Source organism: Ammospiza nelsoni, chromosome 7, assembly GCF_027579445.1.
Source record: "Ammospiza nelsoni isolate bAmmNel1 chromosome 7, bAmmNel1.pri, whole genome shotgun sequence".
NCBI lineage: Eukaryota > Metazoa > Chordata > Aves > Passeriformes > Passerellidae > Ammospiza > Ammospiza nelsoni.
Window position 1 is genome coordinate 9,141,457 of NC_080639.1, and position 12,662 is coordinate 9,154,118.

Sequence of the window (12,662 nt, forward strand, 5' to 3'; positions counted from 1 at the left end):
ATTGTAGGCAGGCAGTGTGACACCTAAATCACCCTCCACTGACATCTTTGATATGGTTCCCTTTTCTCCCATATCCCCTCAGTCATCAACACCTACTCGCAATGGCACACAGCCTCCTCCAGTACCCAGTAGATCTACAGAGATCAGTAAGTTTTGTAACAACTGACCTACTTTTGCTTACATTATTTTTTTTATAAAGCATCTTTAAAGTTTACGTACGTTTTGCGTGAAAAGCCAAATGCAGTTTTTGTAAATCATGTTCACTAATGCCGTTTCATCTTTATACCATCCTCCCAAAGTCCTTGATGTTGCTGCCAAGTTGCATTATAAACAAACTTACTGTGAAACTGTGACATATACACTTGGAATGAGTTGGGTTGGGGATTTTAACTTGGCTTTTCTTTTGCAGTCTCTTTTCTGTACTTCAAGGAATACTTTAACTTCCTGTTAGTTCTTTCCTTGTCAAGCCACGGTTCTAGCACCTAGAGCCTGCATTTCTGGGGAAGGCAGCAGGTGGAGTAAGTATGGTGATGGTGTTGCTCAAGGGAGAGCTGAAGAAACTCCTCAAGGGGACTTGGAATGCTGTTTTCAACACTGCTTTTCATGTCATGCACAGCTTTGTTTAGCTGTAGTTGATGAACCTCTCCAGATCTCCAACCACTCCTAAAAGGTCTTCAGAAGGTTATTAGCAACAGCAATTTTATTTTGCAAAGGCTTGAAAGCATTTAGAGTAAGGTTCTTGAATTCACTGGAAATTTTTTTGGAGTCCAGAAAGTCTTTTTAAAAGCTTTGGAAATCCCTTGAGGGAGAGGAGCGTGGGGCATGTTAGAGGTTGTGGAAATATGGGTCTGTGTTTGTGTCTTCTGTTCCTGATGCCTATTTTAGAGTGAACAAGGGACATTAATGTTACTGCCTGCCACCATATGGAACACATTTGAGGAGATTGTGCTGTTTTGGGGCATGCCTCTAGGATGGAGAATTTTCAACTGTGAATGGGAGCTGTGCACAAAACAAAATTGCATTTTATAGCTTCAGTGAGTGAATGTCTTCCCTCCCCAAGCCCATATCTGATACACTCTTTGGTTGTATTGCTCAGAATGTCTGCCACCTTCTAAAGAGAAAGTAAATGTTCAGACTTTTAGTTCAATAAAGAGCCTTGTTTTTTTTAAAGAGACCAATTTAATATAATTAATGAACTTCTGTGGGATCTCCAAAAGGTATGCTAACAGAATTTTATGTCTATAAAGTATAGTCAGTATTAACTATTTTCATATAATTTAAAAGAATATTGGAATATTCTAATAGAATAGAACAGCTCTATTGAGAGAATTTTATGCCTTTACAATAAATAATTGAAAGGTTGCTTCTCTGAAACTATTATCAGTGCCATAAAATAGATCTAAATGTGCATATACAGCTTCAAGAATGGCAACTTAACTTGAATTGAATTATAGTCAAGATTTTAATTTTTTTACCTCTTGACTTACCTCAGTTCCATTGGAATTGTGGCCCAGTTCCATAGAAATCCTGTGGGACTCAGCACTCAGATCTTGAAGGATCTTGAAAATTCCAGCTATATGGGATTTGTAATACAAGGGGAAAGAAAAAAATAGTTGCTTATTAACAGCAGTATTTATTGTTTAAAGTAATTGCTGCTTCTGCACTTCACTGATTTGGCTTTTTGAGATGATGTAGTTCAGAGATGCCACTTCAGGGAGAGATTACAAAGCCCATCACGGTCTTTATACTTTTGATCCCTGCTCTTTCAGGCTGTGTCAAGATACTTTCTGTGTTGAAAATTACTGTGTTCATGAGCTATTAATGCTTTTTGGCATGTTTCAGAGCATCATTGAAACATGAGAGGAATATTTTATCATCAAACAAGGGCTTTACTGTCCCAGATGAGAAAGTTCAGCTCCCACAAGCTCATTCAGGCTGTGAATGTCCCCTTGCTGTGGCGATGTGCAATAATGCATTGCTTTGTGGTGTCACTGCTGCCAGAACCAGCAAGCTGGCATTTCTTTCTCCAGTACAAGTCAGAGAGCTGGCAACCAAGAGTGAAAGTTTGGAGTCTGTATTTTCTACATAATCTTTCCCTCTTCCTATCTCTACTTTCTTTATCACTGCACTCAAGCAGAGTTGATTTGGTGAAAGTACCGGGTGAATTTTTTGGATTTTATAATTTTGTAACTTTCACCTTTCTCACATTCAGTAGTAAAGAAGGAGAAAGATGAGGGTTTGCCATCTATTTGTTAGTATCACCTCATTTTATTCCTTTTGCCTAAGTGGAGCCTGTTACCCAGGCAGGACACTTGGGCTGCTCAAGCAAAATGTGCTTTTAAAAGTTCATCTTATTCATCCACTGGCCAGTTTGAGAAACCAGCCAAAAATAACAGTGCCCCAGAAAGGCGTGGGCATTTGTAAGAAACCTGCAAAAATACAAAGCACTTTGCATTCTTCCAAGGAATAGTTACATAGGTGATTTCTAGCACCCGGATGACAGTTCAGCTTCCCATAATGACAAATGCCCAGAGTTAGAATTTTGCTTGCCAGTTCTTCCCTTGATAATTTCACAGGGAAAACAGTTGTAGGGTGATAAATGGTACCTCTGGCTTTGCTGAGCTCACAGCGTGTAGTTCAAGATACCTTTTAATACTAGAGCAGAACAACAGTGACTTTTTATTTTTTTTTTTTTAAAGACAGCTATTTCCAAAGCATTTAGGCTTTAAAAAATTATTTAAATCTTGAGATTTTGAGTACATATTCAGCAGTGTTCCAACAGGGCTACTCAGTACTCTGCTCACTACTGGCTGCATCAGCAATAGCAAACAAATGGGGTTTACCTATTTTACCTATTTAAAGGAGAAAGTGGCATAACTTTTGTGCAGGAAGTTGCAGATTGGTTAAATGCATGCTGACTCTTTAGGTAATAATTGCAACATAGTGAAATGCAACCAAAAATGCAATGCTAGAGATTGCATGCTGCTTCCTCATGGAGTAAGGGGTTGTAAGTTCTTATAAGTTATCTGAATAGTCAGAATTAGCTCATTAATTTTATTTCATTAAAGGAGGAATTAACTTAGGTTTCATGTTGGTACAGCATTATTTTCATATCTCAGAAAAGAACTGGAGAGGATTATTCTCTACTGAGTTGTTCAGTATTTATTTCACACAAATGCATCATGAACAATCCAAGGTCACAACTGGCAGATGCAGGAATCTGCTCTGAGGTGCTCTTTTTCTGCAGATATTTAAGAGTATTTTGTCAGAATAATGGCGGTAATAATTTCCAGAGAAAAAAATATGGAGTAGCCTGCAGCTAAATGAAAGGCTTTCTGGATTTTCCTGTCTCAGTTTATTCCAAATATTTCTTTGGGTGCTTATCTCTAAGTGTGATTCATTTTTGTCACCACAGCTGCTCCATCTGGGCAAAGCATATATCAGCATAGCTGTGAGCCTGGATGAGAGCTGAGATAGAGATTGGGATGTGAACTGCAGCAGAAAAACCAAATATTTGTGTTTTTGCTTAGTCATTGCCAATTTTGATTTTACCATAGAGTGCAGGTTGCTATTCTCCAGTATTTGTTTGTTCTCCTGAATGTCAGGTCCCAGAATTTATCACTTGTTCGTGTTATGCTGTGGTTTGAGCTGAGCATCTAAAACGTCAACATTTCATGGTTTGTGAATTTGTGGGTCAGTTTTGCAGCCTGTGAATTTATTTCCATCCAGAAAGGAATGAGAAAGGGAAAGGAAATTATTTCAACTGTTTGAAAGGATAATTTTCAAAGGCTTCCTGGTTGCTGTTTATTGGAGAAAGAAATGCCCCTGTCTATGGTACAGTGATTTTGGGGAGTGTGCAAGACAAGATATTCTTGTTGTAGCTAATTTCCATGCAAATATTCTGGCCTAAAACAAAAAGTTACCAATTTATCCCATCTGTGCTTAAGAGGAGGCCCCCTTTCATCATGAGTGGAGTGAACACTGGGTAAGCCTATGGATATCCCAAGGAATATCCCGGCCCTGCAGGGATGAAATCCTCACATTTCTCCATTTTACACATGTTCTTCAGCTTTTGCTCTCAAGGCAAATAATGACAGTGCTACTGAAAGTATTCCATGGAACTTTGTGCTTCCCTGACTCTTAGCAGTGCAGCCTCTCTTGTAACACTCAAACTTTAAATGCAGAAAAGCAGTTGTTCTGTGAACTTCCTCAGCTAGAACGGATAGCAAATTATGATAGAGATAATTCCCCAAGTAATAGCTTTCCTCAGAAACCCAGCTAGGTAATGCTTCTTTATTTTGAATTTGATTCTGTGCAGGGTTTACTAGGCTCTGTCACTTGGAATAAGTCACACTCTGGTTGTTTTAAATTCTGCTTTGTATACAGTATAAATTCAGAAATCTTTCCCATTCAAGGAAGGCGTCACATTAAAGGAGTTAAAATTTCTGCTTTTCTCCTGCTAATGAGCTCAAAAGGGCTTTCATTAATACAAGCCCAATAATAAGGCATGAATGAGATAATAGCCATAATAGTGTACAAAATACTTGCTTTTAAAAATAGTCAGAAGTCATGATTCAGTACAAATTACATGCAGGCATTTTGTCCTTCACTGTTTTTTCCTAAATACATTCAGTACAATGTTTGCTGAGCCCTGGTGTTGGAACTGTCTGCTTTCAATTGTCTGACCACAGAGAAAGCTGTCAGCTCCTTTTAAAGGTAAAAGGAAAGAAAATGGACCTACACAATGACCCATAGACTGTTGAGGGTTATAAAGTAGAATCACTTTTTTGCCCAGTAGAGGTTAGATTGCAACTCAAAGCTGCTACACATCTGAAGGTTATTTGCTGGGAGCATCAGAGCATTTCAGGACACCGGTTATACTGAAGCAGACCCATTTTGGCTGTGAAAGAGGCAAAGGATGAGAGAGAACCTAATTTTTACATTCGATTATCCGAGTTCAAGTCTCTCTTGCACGCAGGTGGTCTGCCTTTGCCAGGAAAGACTGGATTTCTTCTTGGCTGTAGAGGACTATTGGAATAAGGCTCTCTTATCTGGGCCATCTCCTGGTCCCATATGACAGTTTGTAGCTGCTTAGCCACAGTTTTTTAAATATGTAATCAATCAAGTGCTGCTCAAATTTCTGTACTTTATTATGGGAATTTCTATGCTTTATTGCTGGAGCAAATTCTGGTACTTGCCAATAATTTAAAATGCCTGCTGTGCAGCCTGATAACACCTAATTGATAAGGGCAAAGCCCTGACAGACTGATATGTACAATAACTGTTGAAGAGCCCAGAGAACACAGGTGTGAAATTCTGTCTGCAGGGATGCCAAAACCAAACCAGCTGTGCAGCTGTAGGCAGGTGCTGCACCACTGATAACAGGACTGGGAATTCTGCAATAGGGGGAGTGGTTCCAGCAGTCAATTGTCACCCAAACCTCAAGTGAGAAGGGTGAATTTTGTGCTGAACTGCTCAGTCACTTCAGGGTTAATTGCCCCTCTTACCGTCACACTCAAAAACTAAATTTGTTGTGAGGCAGGTAGAGTGCTTGTCAAGTTTCTTGCTAGGCAGCCATGAATGTTAGGAGAGGGGATATCTCCTCGTGGTTCAGGTTTTCTCTCCACCAGTGACAAGGCTGTAGGAACTTGGTTCTGTAAATTCTGCAATCAGTGGGGTTTGGTTAGCAGTTTTATTTTTTTTTTTAACTGCTGTAGTTTAATCCAATGTGAGATGGGAAATGTGCCTAGAGATGGAACTTTTACCTGTAGGAAAGAAAAATCTATTACGAAGGAGGAGGAAAAAACACCCAAGACCTGAAAAACCAAAAAATATTAGAGCAGGCAGATATAAAGAACTATACTGGTCTAATACGAAACAAGAACCCAAAAGAACTCCCAATTGTATTGGAGGTGTTTCTTCTTAACCAGACAAAAACAAGAAACATCACCCTCCCTTTGACCACTAGAATGCAAACTGCAGTTAAGAAAGAGTGAGAAACTTTTGGTATTGAGAAAGTGAAAATTTGCAATCATTCTATTTATGCACCCAAATTTAGTGCAATTTTAGTGTGAAAATTCATGGTCCTCTTGTGGTTTTGGTTTTTTTTTTTTTAATTAGTTTTTCTTTCTTAATGTGGTTTTCTCCAAGATTTTAAATCTCTGATGGCTTTTAGTTTTAATTACTGCTAGTTGTTCATTGAGGAACTGTATCAAATAAAGACCTCACCTTGCCTGAGTAAGAATATTTGCTTGTCTCACAAAAACATCCTTAACCTGAGGAGTGGCAGACAGGGGACACAAAGATTAATTGGTTCGTAATTTGTTGTTGACAGAATGTAGAAATGAAATTTGGCAACTCATGTGCAGTTGCTTCCTCTTCATTTTTGAAACTCCTGCACACAGACTCCAGAGCACTCGTCAGTACATGGTGCCCTCTTCCAAGAGCAGCAACTCCTCACTGGATCTCTAGAAGGCACAAGCACTAAAGGAAGCTAAAGAGAGGCTTAAACAGAAGTCCAGTGGTGTTCTTGGGAAAATATTTGAGTATTAAGGTTTGGGAAACTGCCCAAGAGCTGGCTTGCACACTGGGATGTTAGAAGTTGTGGTTAATGAGTGCCATATCTGGTGGTGCTGTTGCTTAGCTCTGGTGGAGATGTAAGGTGGCTTTTTCAGAGCACTGTTGTTGTTGTCCATACCTGTTCTCCCAGTGACTCACGTTTCTGTCGTTGCAGAGAGAGACCTTTTTGGAGCAGAACCTTTTGACCCTTTTAGCTGTGGAGCAGGAGATTTCCCTCCAGACATTCAGTCCAAGCTAGATGAGATGCAGGTAACTACTGTCTTATGTGCATTTTGATGGCTGTGTGCCTATCCTTGAAATACATCCTTGCCATATTCTATAAATGTGTTCCACAAAGCACACACTAATGCCCAGACAAACCCCTGCTTCTGACCATTCCATCTGTATGGAATGCTGCTGCTCTTTGAGCTGCAGTTTGGGTTTGCCTCAAGAGCCCCACCTGGTACCAACAGAGTCAGCTACGCTAATGAAAGGTTTCTCAGCAGTAACCAAAATGGTTTGGGAGCTGTTACCTGGGAAGGGACTGACAGAGGTGAAAAAGAGAATTGAGCCCTCCACATCCCTTGATCTTCACTGCAGCAATCTCCCCCATGCCAGTGTAGCCTCCTCTTTCCCTCACTTGGCATCACGTTGTTTTCTCTCAGCATTGGACAGACTTAGGTGCTTCTGAGGCCATGACAATTTTTTGCTGCCTTTAAAAACAGCTCTGTGGCACCCTGGAGCAATTTAACTCCTGAGAAATGGTTCAAGAATTCTGAATTGTTGTGTTTTTATCAGAAAATATTTGTTGATTCTGAAACACTCAACATTGTCCATTCAGTTATTGACCCAATTGTGAAACAATTCTAGGAGAAAGTCCTCAAGTTTTGGAACAAATGATGCTCTGCAGTCAGACTTTGAAAACTTCTAGTTCCTTGCCAGCTTATCTCTAGTATTTTTTAAGCAGCCTGCCAGCAAAAGAAGATGCTGGAAATAATGGAAACTTGAGTTTCTAGGATCCTGGCTCCTCAGCAGAAAGTATTCCAAGGGTTTCCAACCCTCTTTTCTCTTAGGAGCCCACAAAGTCCAAGAGCATTTGCTTTCAGGCTCCTTCTGTTCCTGTCTCCTGCCTAGAGAGCAGCAGAGGCATTTTAAAATGGCTTAAATAAGATTGAAAGACCATTTCATTTTCCTGAATACATTTTCTTTTCTTTGTCAGTTCAGGATGGTTCCACTGACAAATTCTACTCACAATGAAGCAAGAAATTTAGCTTCTTAGTCCCCTGTATCATTTCAAAGAGCAGCTAAAAGCCCAAACTGTCTTCTTTGCAATTCCAACAACATGCTGGCGTTTTGTGAATTGCATAATGTTGTTACCAAGCTCTTGAACACAACCCCCAAATCTTACAGCACCTCCCATTAAACTATTACCAACATTTCCATGGTTTTAAGGAAAAATAAATTGTAGCAACTGTGGTTGCCACTAATAATGGTATGTCAATATTTAGATGTTGCATATTAAGAGTTCCTATACAGGTAATATTTTGACAATATTTGGAATTGTTTGCCTATAACACTACAGAGTGCTGTCACCTCATAAAACATCAGGGAATGGAGTAGTAAATATATTTATCAAAGATGTTTGAAGTAATGAAATTAAAATCTCACATCATTGTTTGTACTCTCTTGATCTAAAAAAAGGAGACAACCAATCAATAACAGAACTCCCAAGCACTGGAGTGTTACTGTGTCCTGTTGTGAAGAAAAGCACTCCCCCCCAGCATATCAGCCGTTCACTAAGAATTAATTAGTGAACTTTATGTAGGCACAAATCTTGACACTTATGATCCCGCTGAGAGCAAGTGTACAGCTGAAAGGGTATGAAAAACCCCCATATTCTAACTTGAGCCAGAGCAAAGGCTCTGTACAGCCTTAAAATACAGACTGTATTTTACTGTGTGATTGTTGCAAAATACAGCTTGAAACATGTTTTTCCTAATGTCTCTTTTATCTTCTTGTGCTTTCCTGGGTGCACAGCGTCAGCGATGGTTGGTATATCATATTTTAATAATGGTATTTAAAGCATTTACAATTGAAATGTGCACGTGTTTGTCTTGTGTTTTTATTTTATGTATATTTTTTATGTATAAAAATTTCAATATTTATGTTTTGTGTATAAAACTCTTGAGTCAGTGCCATTTTCATTTTTAGGGCCCCACAATTTCTATGTTAGGCACAGCTGATGGTTGTTTTCTTTACTCTCTCTTGCCAGGTGCTAATACTAAGCCTTTTTTTTTCACTGCTGTTTGTGATCCCTGTGTACTTGTGATATCTCCAGTTGTCATTATCAGATTGTCACTAGTGAAATGGTTTCAGCAAAACCTTTAGTACAGAGATTGTGTTAGTATAATCATGCTTGAGAGCAAGTCTTTGTTTGGACAGGGTGATTTAAAACTTTTCAAGGAGCAGAAGCAGCTGTGCTAGTCTCAACAGCTCTTAGACACAGGTGAGGTGGTGAGGGCACAGAACATGTAATATGCTCTGGAAATCCAACAGTGAGAAATGTGGAGGAAAAATGTGGGCTTCTCTTTATTTTCTGAAATGCAAAGTGAATGAGTCTGTCATCTTTGCATTATGGAAGCACAGCCTGGATTTCAGTAATTCTGTGTTCTGTTAGGTCTGTGAAGGTAACTGTTTTACAGGCACCTAGCAAATAGCTCCAAGTATGAACTTCCTGCACCATGGTGTTAAATGCAGCTCAGCCTGCAGTGAGGATGTGCCAGCCTGATTGGAGCAGCCCAGTCCAGACTCTCTTAGCCTGTTTCTTGTGAGGAACATGTGAGGTGCCACAGTCCTGTGCAGAAAAGCTGCCCTGATGTGGCCTTGTGCTTCGGGGAACAAAGTGGGAGAGGAGAGCCCAGCGCAGAAGAGGCACTGGAGAACCAACTCTTGAGTAGTGGGTGCTTTTCCTCTGCATCCTGAACTTCATGAGATCAGATAAGGTTCCCTGGCCTCTAGGGGAACACTCTTATTTTTAAACTTCAGTGAGGATCCAAATTTCACAGTTAAGCTTTCCATTCCGTTTCTCAGTCCAATCTCTGTTGATCTTTTTGCAGAGCTTAAAACTCAAACATTTGCTGAGATGTGACATTTATAGCTCAGGCCTCTCTCTGATGGCTGTCCAACCTCCTGTTTCCCTGCACCCTTATGCTGAAACATATTTTCATCTTTACTTTGACTGTGTCCAGACATTAATAAAATGAATGTCTACTTTCCCAGAAATCTTGCAGTGAGGAGAAGTTTCCCTGGATCATGAATCACACCAGCAGCAGCTGCTATAATTTATTAAAATCTCAAGGTAGTTAATATCAGAAAGCTTCCAGGAGCTGTAAGCCACTCTCCCTCCATGCCCTGAAGCAGTCAGTAGACTTGACATCTTTCCATCTCAAATAAGTTATGCTCAGCCCTCTAAATGCTCTTCTCAGAGATATGTAAATTTGTCATTGCTTCATTGGGTTTGTGCTGACTTAAGCTCATGGAGTGAAATCACTGTGAAGTGATAAGTGAGTGAACTTCTCAGCCATAAGGTTGATTCTGGCAAATTTATCTCCTGATAAAGTGCAAGTTCTTTGTCTTGTACTGCTTACTGGTTTTAACCAGAGTAGCTCACATCTTTTTATCCTTGACTCCACAAAAAGGCTGCTTTTGGAAGAGGGATTATTTCTGAGCTGTTTCAAGTGGAAACAAACTTTGCTCCTCTTTTTAGGGCATCAATCATGTCCCTTAGTACAATACCATTACTTAGCGATATCTAAACTGCTCAGTTCTTGTGTTAAAATTCCTCTCAAGTATAAAAGCTCCTTGAGGTGGACACAAACACAGAAAAACAAGGCACAATATAGATGCACACTTCTTGTTCCCTGTCCTGGCCAGTGCCACAGGGTGGCCTTTTCCAGCATTCCCTGAAAATTCACTTCATGTCTTCCACCTAAATACCCAAGAGAAAAAAAAAAAAATCTAGATTTTACATTCCTTTAATGAAAGGAATGCCCATCTGGTCACTTGGATTGCTTTGATGTCCTCTCTATGCAGTTGGGCTTTTTGGCCTTGTGGTTGTCATGGAAGTTTGAGGCTGCTTGGAAGTGCAGAATCTGACACTGATGATTGTGGGTTTGTTGTGGCTCAGAAGTGACCATGGAAGTGCCATGTCCCTGTTACAGACAGGAAGGTGCATAAGCCATTGTTCTCAGGAGCAACACCTGGCAGCCACAGCACTGGTTTCTTTCAGGACAGACAGTTCATTTTGGTAATAATGTTAAAAAGCTTTTTTAATCATTATGATCCATAAAGAGCAGCAGTCTCTGAATGGATTAGCATTGATCACATTGCAAATATGAGGAAATGTAATGGTTTTAAATGCAAAATATCACAGCTTGAGAAGGACTAAACAGCACTGGGGGGGAGGTAGCAGAAGGAAAGGAGTGAAGCTGCAGAAGGAAAGGCCAAGGAGGCCATGGTTCTTCAAGAAAGTGGAAATAGTTCTAAGTCATAGCAAACACGAGCAAAGTGCTAAGTGACAAAATATCAATTTGTGTGGAAAAAACTTGACATGCTCAACATAAGAGCAGTGAGATGAGTGTACTTACAAAATGCATCATCTGATTTGCTCTTCCCTTGCTGGAAAGAGGGCATTGGAAGTGAAACCACTTAAGACACCAGCAAGCTGTGCTTAACAGTAAAAATAAGATAAAAATAAGAGTGGACAGGAATGGGATGGATGTTCAGTGAAGGCTCTGGCTGGCTCAGGATGAAGGTCTCTATCCTTGTCAAACCAGTTGTTGGTGATGTTCTGCTCTTGGAGCTCATCAAGCGTTCTCTGCTTGAAGCACCAACAACAGTCCCTTGTTGCTGTGTCCCTTTACAAGCTCAAAGCTGGAAGCAGCCTTCGGGTACCTCAGAAGTTGAGCATCCCCGGCACACTGTAACTGCAGGGTTTAAAGTGTAACAGACCCTAGGGCTAATCTCTGAATTCTCCTTCTGGGTAAGCAGTCCTCCGTTGACTGCAGTCACATCAGTTAATTTAACCTTTGGGAAAATGAACACTTTGTAACAGGATGTGTTTCACTTGGAATTTCACCTGCTGTTTGCTTGAAATGTCTTCTCCATTTAATGTTCTTCCTTTTAATCCTTTTGAAAATGCACAGAAAACAAAAAAAAGGAAAAATATTAAATATACTAGTGAGCCTTGGCAGCACTGTGTCACCCAGGTAGAGTAAACTGGGTAGCATGGATCTGCCTTTAGGAAAATGCAGCTTTTACTTGGAAATTCTCAGACCATTTAGTAACTATTGCCAGGAGGTTTGTTCTGTTTTTCCACATTATTCTCCTGATAGCAGTAGCTGGCAGGGTTATTAGATATTCATACACTTTTCAAGTGTTAGCCTGTGATTTGAATTTGTTTGAAATTAAGCTGGTTTGACTTGGGATTTATCTTCTAAACCCAAAAGGTATGGTCTTGAGGTACTGCTGTGCATGTGAGGGAAAGACTCGAGTTTGTGCCTAATCCCCACACAGATGGTTTTACAAAAAGATTTATCTTGTTTACAAGATATTTCCTTGATGAAAAGAGCCGTTATTGATTTCATAGCACACAATCAGCACTCTCACTGAACAGAGCACTGCTGCAGCTGCCACGGAGTTGATGCTCTCATGGCATTTCTAGTCAGAGCCCCATTTCCAATTGCTTAAACCTTCAAAGTACTTTCACCCTAGAGACTGAAATTTTCTTGACTCCAAGGTGACTTTTAAGGGGTCAAGCCAATATTATTCAGCTTTTTTTAATGCAAAAAGAGAAGTGAAAATAGGAGTGGTTTTCCTGTATTAAAAGTGCAGTTGTTTAGGACTGGTGTGAACAAAGTACCTTTAGCAAACCAAGCATCTATGAAAGCATACAAAATAAAAAGTATTTATAGAAAAAATTTCTTTTCCATAGAGGAGGTGGTAGCATCCAGCTTATAATCTTTTTTGTGTTTCTATTAATAAAATGAATGTGAGCAAACTCAAGAATTTTGGTCTGAACTTTTAAAGCAACTCACTGCACTTTC

General features: G+C 39.9%; 1 protein-coding gene across 5 annotated transcripts in view; it reads left to right on the forward strand.

The window, feature by feature from the left end:
- The window catches only part of GULP1 (GULP PTB domain containing engulfment adaptor 1), a 143,347-nt gene that overhangs the window by 128,029 nt on the left and 2,656 nt on the right, over positions 1–12,662 (forward strand). For 3 of the 5 annotated variants that reach the window (XM_059475773.1, XM_059475776.1, XM_059475774.1), the window contains 2 exons: positions 8–146; positions 6,734–6,828. In XM_059475773.1, coding sequence (XP_059331756.1) covers positions 8–146; positions 6,734–6,828 — 234 coding nt within the window. Of the gene's footprint in view, positions 1–7; positions 147–6,733; positions 6,829–8,595; positions 8,607–12,662 lie in introns of all 5 variants that reach the window. The other 2 variants (XM_059475775.1, XM_059475777.1) reach the window with 1 other exon arrangement.